The sequence below is a fragment of the Carettochelys insculpta genome, chromosome 1 (assembly GCF_033958435.1).
Source record: "Carettochelys insculpta isolate YL-2023 chromosome 1, ASM3395843v1, whole genome shotgun sequence".
NCBI lineage: Eukaryota > Metazoa > Chordata > Testudines > Carettochelyidae > Carettochelys > Carettochelys insculpta.
This window is the reverse complement of record NC_134137.1, coordinates 4,411,260-4,426,529: the sequence shown is the minus strand read 5'-3', so window position 1 is coordinate 4,426,529 and position 15,270 is coordinate 4,411,260. Positions and strand designations below refer to the sequence as shown.

Sequence of the window (15,270 nt, the reverse complement as noted above, 5' to 3'; positions counted from 1 at the left end):
GAGCCTTTGCAGATTGGAGCTGATCTCAGCATCTTTTTTACACCGCTATAGGTGGTGACCCTAACTCTGTGCCAGTGATGGAGGAGATCAGAATGCCTGACTCAGCAGAACAGAGCGTTGACAGGAGGGCTTAATGATATTTCCAATTGTCATTAGGGGATCGCTGTGACCAGATGCATCACTCAATCTGTTCTTCATCCAGTGCTCACCGCTGGTCAGATTTTCAGAGTATACAACAAAGCACAGGCGGTTTCTCCTGTTCAACCAAGAGGCAAGACATGGCACCTGGGACTAGATCGGTGACTATGGGCTGAGCGCTCCCTAGGGCCTGCTCCTTGTACTGGTGAAGGCTGGTACCAGGGATCAACTCAATTCTGGCTATCAAGGGATGGATGGGAAGGCGATGTCATCCTGGCTCCAAACAGAGCCCAGCTCTGGCAGAGGGATGGGAAGCTGCCCTACCTTCCAGCTGGGCTGGGTAGGTGCATGGGGCACTGACTCAGAACATCTCACAGGTGAGCACTAATGGTGTCCAGACAGAACGTAGCCACTGCTGGAGGCAGGCACTGTTCTGTGTGGGAAACAGATGACTTAGGGTGATATGATCATGGTCTGTACAGTCCTGGGGTGGTGGGGAGAAAGTGAATAAGGACCTGTTATTCCCCATTCACATAATGCAGCTGTGAGGGGACACCCAAGGAAGTATTTAATTTTTTTTTACATTTGTGTGTGGGATGCTGGGCAGCAAGACAGCCAGCCCAAGTCAGAGCTTGCCAGCTGTGGGGACTGCCACCATGGGACGCCAGGGAATGGGGCAGCTGTCCAAGAGAGGAGGTCCACTTCAGCAGGAGCTGCTGCCCCAAGGTGCAGGGTGCCAAGGAACAGGGCAGAGGCCCTGCTGAGGAGCCCCCTGGCAATGGTGGCTGTCATCCCAATATGCGGTGCCAGGGAACAGGAGCCCCACAAAATATGGGACAATTTTCACATTTTCTTAAAAAAGATGAGTATCAGAGAGGGAGCTGAGTTATTCTGTATCTTCAAAAGCAACAAGAAGTCCTGTGGCACCTTATAGACTAACAGATATTTTGGAGCATAATTTTTCATGGGCAAAGACCCACTTCATCAGATGCAACAAAGTGGGTCTTTGACCATGAAAGCTTATGCTCTGTATTATCTCTTAGTCCATAAGGTGCCATAGGACTTCTTGTTGTTTTTAAAAAGATGGGACACCTGTAAGCCAACCTAAATAAGGGAATGTGCCTGTAAAAACAGGATGGATGGTCACCCTAGACACATGGGCTAAAACGGCAGAGAGTTAGGAAAATGCTAATACTGATCTTGAATGAAGAGGCTCTCATTTTGTTGTACCACTTGGAAATGATGGGTGATAAGAATGTTCTAGTGCAGGGAAAACAGGAAGCCCTGTTGTACTGCAGACCCAGACAAGCATGTCCATTAGCTGTGCTGCTCAAGAAGGCTGATGTTGCTTTCCACTGCGGGAGATGATCGAACCATCGTGATCTCTGGCTCTCCTGTCATGACGATGCCTGCGGAGCCTTTGCTCCCCATCCACTGACCCATCCCAAGCGGTTTCAGGCTGGTTTGAGGCCCAAAATATGGAGCACTCTCTGCTGGATACCTGGGGTTCTCACCCCATAGATGATGGGGTTCATCATGGGAGGGAAGAGAAGGTACATGTTGGCGATGAGAATGTGAACATGAGGAGCCACATGGCCAAAGCGGTGGGAGAAGGAGAAGAAAGCAGGGGTGTAAAACACCAGCATGACACAGACGTGGGAGGTGCAGGTGCTGAGGGACTTGAGCCGCGCCTCCTTGGAGGGGAGGCTGAAGATGGCCCAGAGGATCAGGATGTATGAGAGACTGATAAGGGTAAAATCTAACCCCCCAGTGAGAAATGCTACAGTCAGACTGTAGACACTCATAAATCTTGTATCCATGCAGGCCAGATTCACCAGTGCCATGAACTCACAATAGGTGTGAGAAATGACATTGGTCCTGCAGTATGGGAGCTGCTTCAGCAGGAATGGGTGTGGACTCAGTAATATGGCCCCCCTCATCACAATGCCTAGCCCAATCATGGTTATGACCCGATTGGTCAGGATGGCGGAGTGTCGCAGCGGGTTACAGATAGCGACATAGCGATCAAAGGCCATGGCCAGCATGAACCCTGACTCCATGGTAGTAAGTGAATGTATCAGAAAAATCTGGGTCAGGCACACGTTGACATGAATGGTCTTGTCCTTGAACCAGAAAATGCAGAGGGTTTTAGGTACAGCTGTGGTGGAGACGACGAGGTCGGCAAATGCCAGCATGGCAAGGAAAAGGTACATGGGCTCATGGAGGGTTGGTTCTGTCTTGATAACAGCCAGGAGGAGGCTGTTCCCTAGGAGGGACAGGATGTAGACAAAGCAGAAGGGGATGGAGATCCAGACGTGCACCGCCTCCAGCCCTGGGATGCCGATGAGGATGAAGGTGGACGGGTGGGGCGAGGTCCAGTTAGAAGCTGCCATCATGGGTCCAGTTAGGTGTGTTCAGTTCCACTGCACAGCTGCTTCCTGACCCTGTAACGAACCATTAAACAATGTTATGATTATTAAATGCTAAAGGAGATTAGAAAGGCTATAATAATAATAATAATAATAATAATAATACACCCCTCAGTAATAGTGGGGGATTTCAACTATCTCCACACTGACATGTCACCGCTGGATGGGATGAAGAGAGAACATTTCTTGAATGACTTAAATGACTGTTTCCTGGAACACCTGGTTCTGGCACCTAAAATGGGAGAACCAGTTCTTGATTCAGTAAGAGAAGCACAGGGTCTTGTCTAAGAGGTGAATATAACTGGACTAAATGGAAATAGTGACCACAAATTAATAAAATTTAACACCCCTGTGATGGTTAAAACACCTCAGCAGGCCAACACTGTGGCCTTTAATTTCAGAAAAGGGAACTACACTAAAAATGAGGCATTGAGTTAAACAGAAATTAAAATGTACATTGTCAAAATTAGAATCCCTGCACACTGCACGGAAACTTTTAAAAGACACCATAATAGAGGCCCAACATAAATGTATACCACAAATTAAAAAAGAAAACACAGTAAGAGTAGCAAAAAGTGCCACTGTGGCTTAACAAGCAGGTAAAAGAAGCAGTGGAATATAAAAAGCACTGTTTAAAAACTGAATGTTCAATCCCAATGAGGAAAGCAGAAAGGGGTATAAACTCCTTCGATTTAAGTGTAAAAACATAATAAGAAAACTAAAAAGGAGTCTGAAGAACAGCTAGCCAAAAACTCAAAAAGTAATAGCAAAATGTTTTTTTTTTTTAAGTACATCAGGAGCAGGAAGCTTGCCTAGACAACCAGTGGGGCCACTGAATGATTGAGATGTTAAGGGAGAACTCAAAGACAAAAAGGCCATTGAGGAGAAACTAAACTAATTCTTTACTTCACTCTTCACAGATGAGGATGTTAGGGGGATTCCCTTATCTGACCCATTCTTTTCAGGTGACACATCTAAGGAATTGTCTAAGATTGAGGTTAGGAGAGGTTTGGAAACAACTGATAAAGTAAATATTAACAAATAATTGGGACCAGCTGGTATTCACCCAAGAGCTCTGAAAGAACTCAAATAGAAATTTGTGGAACTACTAACTGTGGCTTGTAATTTATCCTTTAAATCATCTTCTCTGCCTAATGTCTTGAAGACGGCTAATGTGATCCCAATATTTAAAAAGGACTCTTTGAAGAGATCTTGGAAATTAGAGACCACAGAGCCTAACATCAGCAACAGGCAAATTAGCTGAAACTATAGTAACAAATAGATTTTTTTAGCTATACAGACAAACATAATTTGTTGGGGGAAAGTCCACATGGTTTGTATGAAAGGAAATCGTGTGTTACTAATGTACTAGAGTTCTTTGAGGAGATCCATAAGCACATGGCCAAGGAGGATCCAGTAGATCTAATGTACTTAGATTTCCAGAAAGCCTTTGAAAAGGTCCCTCACCAAAGGCTCCTCAGTAAAATAAGTTGTCATGGGAAAAGAGGGATGGTCCTCTGGTGGACTGAGAACTGGTTAAAAGACAGGAAACAAAGGGCAGGAATAAATGGCAAGTTTTCAGAATGGAGACAGCAGCTAGTGGTGTCCCCCAAGTGTCTGTACTGGGGCCAATACTATTCAACCTGGTTATAAATGATCTGGAAAAAGAGGGAAAAATTAAGGTGACAAAATTTGCTGATGATACTAAACTGTTCAAAATAGTTAAAAACAAAGTAGACTATGAAGAGCTTCACAAAGATCTCACAGAACTAAGTGACTGGGCAACAAAAGGGGCCATGAATTTTAATGTTGATAAATGTAAAGTCATACACGTTGGGAAAAATATGTCCAGCTATACAAACAAAATGATGGGGATTAATTTAATTATAACCACTTAAGAAAGAGATCTTGGAGTCTCTGGCTGTGGCTACACCACACCTCCCTTTCAGAAGGGGAATATATATTATGGCTGTTTGAAAATGTAAATGAGGTATGGATATGAATATTCAGTACCTCATTTGAATAAATGGCAGCCACCCAGCTCATTGAAAGTGCTTATTTCAAACTAAAAATAGCCATATCAACACCTCATTTACATTTTTGAGGGGCCATAATTTACATTAGCTTTCTGAAAGTGGGGGTAATGTAATCACTGTCACTGTGGGTAGTTCTTTAAGAACATCCATTCAGCATGTTGCAGCAGTTAAAAATGCAAACAGAATGCTAGGAATCATTAAAAAAGAAATAGAGAATAAGACAGAGAATATCTTATTGCCTCCATACAAATACATTATATGCCCACATCGTGGGTAATGCGTACGTAAGTGGTCGTCTCATCTAAAAAAAAAGAAAAAACATATATTAGCATTGGAAAAGGCTTAGAAAAAGTCAATAAAAATTGTTAGGGTTTGGAACGAAGTGCTATAAGAAAACCAGATTGAAAAGGCTGGGACTTCTCAGCTTAGAAAAGAGGCAACTAAGGTGGGATAGGACAGACATCTATAAAATCAAGACTGGTTTGGAAAAAGAGAATAAGGAAAAGTTATTCATTTCTTCCAATAACATAGAATCCTAGGGCTGGAAGGGACCTCATGAGATATTCTAGTCCAGCCCTCTGCTTCAAGCAGGATCAACCGCCACAAAGCCATCCCAGCCAGGACCTTGTCCAGCCGGGACTTAAAAACCTCTAAGGATGGAGAATAGGCCACCTCTCTAGGCAACACATTCCACTGCTTCACCACCCTCCTGGGGAAGTAGTTTTTCCTAATATCCAACCTACACTTCTCCTTCTTTAACTTCAGGCCATTGCTCCTTGTTCTGCCATCTGACTCCACTGAGAAGAGTTTCTCCCCTTCAGGAAGTTGAAGGCTAATATTAAATCACCCCTAAGTCTTCTGTTCTCTAAACCAGACTACTCCAGATCCCTCAGGCTGTCCTCATAGGTCTTGTGCTCTAGCCCCTTAATCATTTTTGTTGCCTTTCTGTGAACCTGCTCCAGCGCATCCACATCCTTTTTATACTGGGGGGCCCAAAACTGGATGCAATATTTCAGATGTGTCCTCACCAGTGCCGAATAGAATGGGAACAACCACTGCTCTAGATCTGCACAAAATGTTCCCCCCAATGCACCCCAGTATGCCGTTAGCCTTCTTGGCTACAAGGGCACACTGTTTACTCATACCCAGCCTTTCATCCACCATAAACCCTATGACCCTTTCCACCATACTGATGCTTAGCTGTTGGTCCCCAGCCTATAACAATGTTTTGGATTCTTCTGCCCCATGTGCAGGGCTCTATGCTTCTCCTGTGGATTTTTTTAAATCTATTTGCCCTCGAACCCTAAATGGTCTCCTCAAGGACTGAATTCAGAACTCTGGGTTTAGTAGACTAATGCTCAAACCACTGAGCTATCCCTCCCCCGTAACATAAATACTAGAGGTCACCAGATGAAATAAATGGGTCACAGGTTTAAAACTAACAAAAAGAAGGGTTTATTTTATTTTTCTTTCACATAGCACATAGCAGGCCCATGGAGCTCCTTGCTAGAGGATGTTGTAAAGACCAGGATTTTAAGAGTGTTCAAAAAAGAACTAGATACATTCATGGCGGGTAGGTCCATCAATGGCTACAAGCCAGAATGGGTAGGAATGGTGCCCCTGGCCTCTGTTTGTCAGAGGCTGGAAATGGATGACAGGACAGGGATCGCTTTCATGATTCCTTGTTCTGTTCACGCCCTCTGGGGCACCTGGCAGTGCAGACAGGACACTGGGGTGGATGGACCTGTGGTCTGACCCAGTGTGGCTGTTCTTATGTTCACTAACTTGCAGATGGGAATGAAACATGATGGAGTAAGTGCGGGCTCAGTAGTAGCTCACAGCTGTTTGTCTTTACTCTGCACTCTTCCTATTAGTTCCACTAGAAGTACAGTGTGCAATGCGTTCCCAGGTGCCACATGTGGGGAATGGGGCAGTGGAGTGTGACAAAAGCGGGGCGCCCCCCTGGCGCATGAACCCCACCCCGTGTTGGGCCAAGCACATGGCAGCAGGATCCAGCCACAGAGCGGCTCACATTGTGCAGCTCCAGCCCTGGGGCAGCTCCAGTGAGTAATCTTGCAGGGGTGCCTTGTGGGGGAGGTGCCTGGCTCGAGGGGTGCACATGAGGTGGGGGGTAGTGCCTGGCGGAGGGGCAGGGGAGCTGTCGCCATCCATTACTTGTGTTTTGTGCAGCACTGCACTCGAAAATGTCTGTGAAAAACCTGCCTGAAAATACACTCACCAGGCAGATCCTGAGCAGGTGTAAATTGGTGGAGAGCCCTGAGAATATTACCGATTTACACCGCCTGGGCCAGCGCTGCCAGCTGAAAGCCAGGTGAGATTCCCTTCGGTTTCACTAATTCCGGAGCAGCTGCAGCATGGGTGGGGCAGGGAAATTAAGTCAGGATTATAACCCCTGTGGGAAATGGGTGCAGGTGACTCAGCCCTGACACTTGTGGCCCAGTGCAGGTTAAATAGGCCCTTGCAAGGAATCTCAGCAGAAGAGACACGGCAGAGAAGGCCCCTTAGCCTCAGCTGCCCTCATGGGCATTACACGCAGCTTCTGTTGGTCAGAAGGGCATGGGGAAACTGCAGATTGGCTCCCCCAAAGCTTTCTCCAGGGCTCTCAAGCCAGCTTTACTTGCTGACTAAGGCTGCGTCTACATGTGAAGCCAACATCGAAATAGGCTATTTCGATGAATAACGTCTACACGTCCTCCAGGGCTGGCAACGTCGATGTTCAACTTCGACGTTGCGCGGCACCACATCGAAATAGGCGCTGTGAGGGTACGTCTACACGCCAAAGTAGCACACATCGAAATAAGGGTGCCAGGCACAGCTGCAGACAGGATCACAGGGCGGACTCAACAGCAAGCCGCTCCCTTAAAGGGCCCCTCCCAGACACAGTTGCACTAAACAACACAAGATACACAGAGACGACAACTGGTTGCAGGCCCTGTGCCTGCAGCATAGATCCCCAGCTGCCGCAGAAGCAGCCAGAAGCCCTGGGCTAAGGGCTGCTGCCCACGGTGACCATAGAGCCCCACAGGGGCTGGAGAGAGAGCATCTCTCAACCCCCCAGCTGATGGCCACCATGGAGGACCCAGCAATTTCGACGTTGCTGGACGCGGATCCTCTACACGGTCCCTACTTCGACGTTGAACGTCGAAGTAGGGCACTATTCCGATCCCCTCATGAGGTTAGCGACTTCGATGTCTCGCCACCTAACGTCGAAGTTAACTTCAAAATAGCGCCCGATACGTGTAGCCGCGACGGGCGCTATTTCGAAGTTAGTGCCACTACTTCGAAGTAGCGTGCACGTGTAGACACAGCTTAAGAGTGGCAAATTCCAGGTTAGTTTAATAGGACTGGGGGAGATTTGACCCACAACAAATGCGTCCTCATCAGGATCTGCAGTTTTTCAATAAATGACCCAAGTCTCTGGGCCTGTCCTCTGTACAGTGCTACCGTCATGGGAGCCCCAGGCGGCAGAGCTCACCTTCAAAGCCTCTGGGTCTGGGGTCCTGCAGCCTCAGCTTTGGCTCCTGCTGCACAGAGAGGTGGGGCTCAAACTCCCTTCCCTAATCCAGGTGCAAGGCTCAGGTTTGGGTCCCCTCCCCAGGCCTCATGATGCAATGGTTGTCAGGAAGGGGTCACAGTGCAACAAAGTCTGGGGCTCTCCGGTCTTGACTCAACTCTATGTAGTGTTTGAAAGTACTTTTAGTATTTATTTCTAATACAAATTAGCCCAAGACCCAGCACTTTTAGTCTGGCTTCTAAAAGCCTGTCTCTGAACTCAGCTTTACCAGTGTGGCATTCTGATCCATGCGTTCCTCACGGCTGACTCCACAGACTATGGACACAAGTGGCTTGATCACTGTATGAGGCAGATACACTGCTACCACCCAGGGCAAGAGCTCTGCAGGGAAGAAGGAAACTCTCACTGAAGTCACTTTTCCCAGCCAAGCCCCACTCAGTAACCTGCCCCTCCTGTGCTGTTGAAGATTCTCCCAGGCTAAGCCCCTTTCCTGCCGCCTGGTCTTTCAAACATGTGGCTCTCAGGGATCTCTCTCTCCAGACCCAGAGCCTGATCCTGGCTGAGCTTCCCTGGCCTGGACAGTCTGTGGGGTCTGCTTTCCTCTATCTCAGCTCGGTGCTTCCTCTGTATTATCACATGGGGCAGGTAACACTAACAAGGGCCATATCTAGGCTCCAGAGCCCAGCACTCACCGAGCTCCTGTGCAGCAGAGAGGGACTGACCAGGCAGGAGGATATGTCTGAAGAATCTCTGTGAATGGCTGGAGAAGCCCTGATCATGGAGATTTATAGCCTTCGCTGTGGAATCCCAGCAGGGTTTCTGCCAGCCCTGAAGAGCAGCCGCTTAGCAGAGAGCGAGAGAGACAAATAAACAGTCCCTGCTTTTCCTCTTCTTTGGTGTACGGTGCCCTGAGGCAGCTGGGGAGGACAATGTACCAGGGGAGAAACACAGACAATTCCCCTACCTGGTGCATGGTGTCCCAAGAGGCTTGGGGAAGGCAATTCAGTGGGGACAAGTGGAAAGAACAGGGAAAGCTCATTATTATAAAACAAACTAAAAGCCACGCCGGGTTTTCTGAGGGTCATTAGCTCTGAAAGCCTTCTGAAATGCTGCATGTTCTTTGATTTATTTATAGATCTGATTGCAAGAAAATCTTGAGCTGGTGATTAGGGGTTTGGACCTGGTGCCATACGAAGAAAGATTAAAAAGCCTGGGACTTTTCAGCTTAGTAAAAAGGAGACTAAGTGGGAATATGCTAGAGGTCTATAAGATCATGACTGGCATGTAAAACATGATCAGGAGAAGTTATTGTTTGTTCCCATAACATAAGAATTAGGGGTCACCATATGAAACGAATGGATGGCAGGCTTTAACCGAACAAAAGGGAGTTTTTCTTCCCCCAACACCTGGCAGGCCTGTGGAACTCCTTGCCAGAGGAGGTTGTGACAATGAGGACTTTCAGGCTATCTCTACATGGGGGGTCACTATGTAGGGATACGGCAGTATCCCAAAATAGCTGCCCATGTCTGGGAAATGAACCATTCTCTTGAAACGGTTTTCAAGATAAGGGTGCGCTCTTCTGCATCTCTGCACACCTCTGCTCAGGAAGAGGGCAGGGATGCCTCAGAATAGTGCTTTATTTTTGCATATGTCACTGGTTAGACAGCATCATGTGCTGAAATAGCCTATTTCAAAATCTCCTCAAAATAAGCAATGGAATTTGTGTAACATAAAGTGTGTCGCGTATTTCAAGGTTAAGGCACAGTGCAGATATAGACGATTAGGGCTTCAAAAACAGCTATATATGGGGTTAGGTCCTTCAATGGCTAGTAACCAGGATGGGTAGGAATGGTGTCCTGAGCCTCTGCTTGTCAGAGACTGGAAAGGGATGATGGAAGAGGCACTTGTTCATGGTTACCTGTCCTATTGACTCCCTCTGAGGCATCTGGCATTGGCCTCTGTTGGAAGACAGGACACTGGGTTAGAAGCACCTTCAGTGTGACCCCATGTGGCCGTTCTTATGTTCTTAAGAGTTGCTGTTTGGCAGCAGGAAAGAAACGTGTTGATAGTTCCTGTGTATGTGAGTGTTATTGTGATCCCCCAGGTAAGGTCACAGTGCTACTCACTGCCCTGCCCTGGGTCCAGCCACCTCCACCAGCAGGTCTGGGTGAGTCCCACCCAGGAGTACAGCTGCTGCATGACCCTGAGGACTACTCCCCATGCGACTGCCGGGCAATGCTGGAGTTGTGGCTCAGATGTCCTTGGTGAGTGGAACTTCTGAGATGGGGCTGGATCTGTGATACGGAGGTCAGATCAACCCCCCTGCACTGGGGCTGGGGAAAAGTGGAGAACATGTAGCCCCTTTTGGAGCCTGGTGACAACTCAGCATCTGGTCAGTGACAGAACAAGAGCTTATGTCCCACATCCCACCAAGTTTTAACACTGTGACAGAGAAAATATTGCCCTTCTGCAGCAATGTGCAGCCTAACTAGTGGCCCTTTTTGTCTGAGTAGGCTGAAAGGCTGAAAAACAGAGGTCAGCAAATAGAAGCCTGCTGGTGCATGTGGCCCATTGGGTTGTCAGCCCTGGATGGCTCGTGAATCCCTTCTCTGCCCGCTTCCCCCATGCCTCTCGCACACTAGAGCACTGAAGTGCCACACTAACCTACTTCTTCTCCTCCCTCATAGAACTCCAAAGTGTTGACCAGAGTTGGGAATCTGGGTACAAACCCATTTTCCTAATGAAAACATTGTAACTGAGGGCCCTGGAGGGTATTTCAGGAATGAGATGGTCACTGATAGAGTCACTGATGTGTGAATGGGCAGGACTCAGAGGCAGAGCACCAAGAATCCCCTCAAGAAGGTGAATTTGGCACAGCTGAAAAGTGTGTCCATCATCCATGTAATATGTATCACCACACAGGGAGTGGCGACACCTCCTTCTGTCTGGGGCATCATCTCTCTCCTTAGGAGGAGCTGGCTGAGTACAAGGCTTTGGAGCTGCACAGCTCAGAAATGACATTCATTGTCAGCACCCAGCCAACAGAGTCAATGAAGTGGCACAGGGAAGAGGCATGGGAAGGACACTCCACCAGGAAGTTTGTTCTCTGCTCTGGAGAACAGAGAGGAGCAGGACAGAGAATAACTTGTATCCGGTTCTGTTCCAGTCCAATTCTATTATTGTCCCACCTTCACCTCCCTAACATCTGAGAGCCTTGCAGGTGTGTGTAAAGTGACAAGACTAACATCTAGAGACACAAGGTGGATAAAGAGACACCTTTTATTGGACCAACCTCTATAGCTCTTCAGCAGGAGAACAGCGGGTAGAGTGTTTGTTTTGTTAGGGTTCATAGAATCATAGAACACTAGGACTGGAAGGGAGCTTGAGGGGTCATTGAGTCCAGCCCCCTGCCCTCATGGCAGGACCAAGTACTGTCTAGACCATCCCTGATAGACATTTATCTAACCTGTTCTTAAATATCTCTAGAGATGGAGATTCCACAACCTCCCTTGGCAATTTATTCCTGTGTTTGACCACCCTGACAGTCAGGAACTTTTTCCTAATGTCCAGACTAAACCTCCTTTGCTGTAGTTTAAGCCCATAGCTTCTTGTTCTATCCTCAGAGGCCAAGAAGAACAAGTTTTCTCCCTCTTCCTTATGACACCCTTTTAGATACCTGAAAACTGCTATCATATCCCACCATAATCTTCTTTTTTTCCAAACTAAACAAGCCCAATTCTGTCAGCCTTCCTTCATAGGTCATGTTCCCTGGACCATTGATAATTCTTGTTGCTCTTTTCTAGACCTTTCCAATTTCTTAACATCTTTCTTGAAATGCGGTGCCCAGAACTGGACACAATACTCCAACTGAGGCCTAACCAGCGCAGAGTAGAGAGGAAGAATGACTTCTCGTGTCTTATTCACAACACACCTGGTTAATGTATCCCAGAATCATGTTTGTTTGTTTTTTTTTCTTTTGCAACAGCATCACACTGTTGACTCATTTAGCTTGTGGTCCACTAGAAACCCTGGATCCCTTTCTGCCATACTTCTTCCAAGGCAGTCGCTTCCCATTCTGTATGTGTGAAACTGATTGTTCCTTCCTAAGTGGAGCATTTTGCATCTGTCTTTACTAAACTTCATCCTGTTTACCTCAGACCGTTTCTCCAATTTGTCCAGATCATTTTGAATTTTGAACTTATCCTCCAAAGCAGTTGCAACCCCTCCGAGCTTGGTATCATCTGCAAACTTAATAAGGGTACTGTCTATGCCAATAGCTAAATTGTTGATGAAGATATTGAACAGAAACGGTCCCAATATAGACACCTGTGGTACCCCACTTGTTATGCTTTTCCGGCAGGATTGAGAACCGTTAAGAACTACTCTTGGAGTACAGTTATCCAGCCAGTTTTGCACCCACCTTATAGTAGCCTCATCTAAGTTGTATTTGCCTAGTTTATTGACAAGCATATCATGTGAGACCATATCAAATGTTATTAAAATCTAGGTGTACCACATCCACTTCTTCTCCCTTATCCACAAGGCTCGTTATCCTATCAAAGAAAGCTATCAGATTGTTCTGATTACCTCTTCCATTATCTTTCCTGACACAGAAGTTAAACTGACTTACTGGTCTGTAGTTTCCTGCGTTGTTCTTATTCCCCTTTTTATAGATGGTCACTATATTTATCTTTTTCCAGAATTCTGGAATCTCTCCTGTCCCCCATGATTTTCCAAAGGTGATAATTAAAGCTTTAGGTACCTCCTCTATCAGCTCTTTGAGTATTCTAGGATGCATTTCATCAGGCTCTGGTGACTTACAGATATCTAACTTTTCTAAGTGATTTTTAACTTGTTCTTTTTTTTTATTTTATTTTCTAAACCTACCCTTTTCCCACTAGTATTCACTATGTTAGGCATTCCTCCATCAGGCTTCTTGGTGAAGACCGAAGCAGAGAAGTCATTAAACATCTCTGCCATTTCCAAATTTCCTTTTACTGTTTCTCCCTCCTCACTGAGCAATGGGTCTCCCTTATCCTTTGTCTTCCTTTTGCTTCTAATGTATTTATAAAAAAAGTCTTCTTGTTTCCCTTTATGCCTGTAGCTAATTTGAGCTCATTTTATGCCTTTGCCTTTTTGCCCCTGTATTCCTGTGTTGTTTGCCTATATTCATCCTTTGTAATTTCTCCTTGTTTCCATTTTTATATGATTCATTTCCTTTTTTATTCTGAGATCATGAAAGATCTCCTGGTTAAGCCAAGGTGCTCTTTTGCCATATTTTCTATCTTTCCTGTGCAGTGGGATAGCTTTTGGGCCCTTTATAACGTCTCTTTGAAAAACTGCCAACTCTCCTCTATTTTTCCCCCTTAGCCTTGCTTCCCGTGGGACCCTACCTACCAGCTGTCTCAGTTTACTGAAATCCACCTTCTGAAAACCCATTGTCTCTGTTTTGCTGTTCTCCCTTCTACCCTTCCACGACATTCTAGAGATCACTGACTGAAGAAGTGCGTCTCGTCCTTGGAGAATAGGGAAAGGAGAATTTGTAGTTGTCCTTAGTTCTCTTGTTTCACACTCTGGGCTGAGTCTCTTGCAAGTGACTGACATGTGGGCTTGTGATGGGGTGGGCTAAGCTACGATGCCTCTACAGGAGGTCAGAGGCCTGGCCATAGCCCATCCCAGTGAAAGGAGCAGAAAAGTGGTCTTCCAGGCAGGATAGAGTGGCAATCTCTGTGGCATCCACTCAGGACCCAGTAGACGAATATTAAAGGAACTGCTGGTCTGGGGTCTGGCAGTTCTGGGTGCAAGCTGAACATAGGCCTATATCCAGTGGCTGAAGACTGGCCACAAGCCTAATAAAAGAACCAACAGTGCTGTGCACAGGGCTACTCAGGTGCTTGGCCCAGAACTTTGAAGAAAGCCAGACAACACAGCATCCAGGGGAAGTGACCCAGGGAGCAGCAGTACTGAGCAACAGTATGAGAATGACAACGTGGTGGCTGCCCTTTTTGTCATAACACTTCAGACCATTTAAAGTGCCTTTGCCAATGTATGTGAAAATCTTGGCTTCATTCTGAAAATCAAAGAGAGGAAAGTGCTCCACCACAACTCACTGATGGGATGATCTCATGTATCTTCTATCTCCTGTGCGTCCATGCAGTTGTTTTGCAGAGAGGGGCAGTTTGAAAGTGCATTTGGCAGTTTGATAAGTTTGCAAGGTGTGAAGTGGGAGTGCTTTGTTCCAGGTGGGCCTTCAGGGACTGATTAGACTGGGGACAAGGCTTTGAGCCAGAACTTGCCAGTCATCAGCCTTATAAGAAGGCAGCCACAGCAAACACAGTGAGCAGTGAACAGGAGGAGCTAAAAGGGAGTTTGCCTGGGAGTTCACCATAAGGGGAGCCCCATACCAGTTATACCTTTTTCTATAGGTTGTTTCTCTTGTTCCCTTCAAGACAGCACTAGAAACATCCAGGGGAACTCTCTGAAGAAAGGGGAAAAGTGGATGGTGACATGTCTACTGAGAAGTCGGCTGTTGTGACCTGCCTGGCATGTGCCATGTTTGTCTTCGTCTCACATGACAGAAAGAATGTTGTACGTCCCAAGTATCAACTTTTTTTGGAAGAGAAGGTTACAGGACTTGAGGAGCTATTTCAACCCTCAGCTCCATCAGAGAAAGTAAAGACTTTCTGGACAGAAGGCTCCATTCAGTACTGCAGGAGAAACAGGCTGTTAAAAACAGCATGATACCTTCAGGAGAAGAAAACCAAATCAGGTCTCTCCAATTTGAGTGGAGTTAAGCAACCCACTTTCAGCCTCTCTACACAGGTGATATGGTGGAGATAGCTGGGGCAGATACCTCACAGGGAATGCATCAGAAAATCCTATGGTTTGTAAGGCATGGAATGCACAGTCCTAGGGATGGGGGTTCTACAACCACCACCCCTAGGAGAAGAAGATGGTTGGTGGTGGTCGGGAATTCCTTCCTGAGAGGGACTGAATCATCCACCTGCTGTCCACACCTAGAATCCTTGCAAGTTTGCTACTTACCAGCAGATAGAATCCAGGATGTTACAGGGTCTGTTCCAAAAATCATCAGACCTACAGACTATTACCCCTTCCTACTTCTCCATGTAGG

At 46.6% G+C, this 15,270-nt stretch overlaps 1 protein-coding gene across 1 annotated transcript; it reads right to left on the bottom strand.

The window, feature by feature from the left end:
- Positions 1-1,592: 1,592 nt before the first annotated feature.
- On the bottom strand, positions 1,593-2,531 carry LOC142002260 (olfactory receptor 52K2-like). Its single transcript, XM_074978234.1, has one exon. The coding sequence runs from the start codon at positions 2,529-2,531 to the stop codon at positions 1,593-1,595; it is 939 nt and encodes a 312-aa protein (XP_074834335.1).
- Positions 2,532-15,270: the final 12,739 nt, after the last annotated feature.

Coding starts and splice junctions, on each gene's coding strand:
- LOC142002260 (XM_074978234.1), bottom strand. CDS start 2,531: ATGGCAGCTTCTAACTGGACCTCGCCCCACCCGTCCACCTTCATCCTC.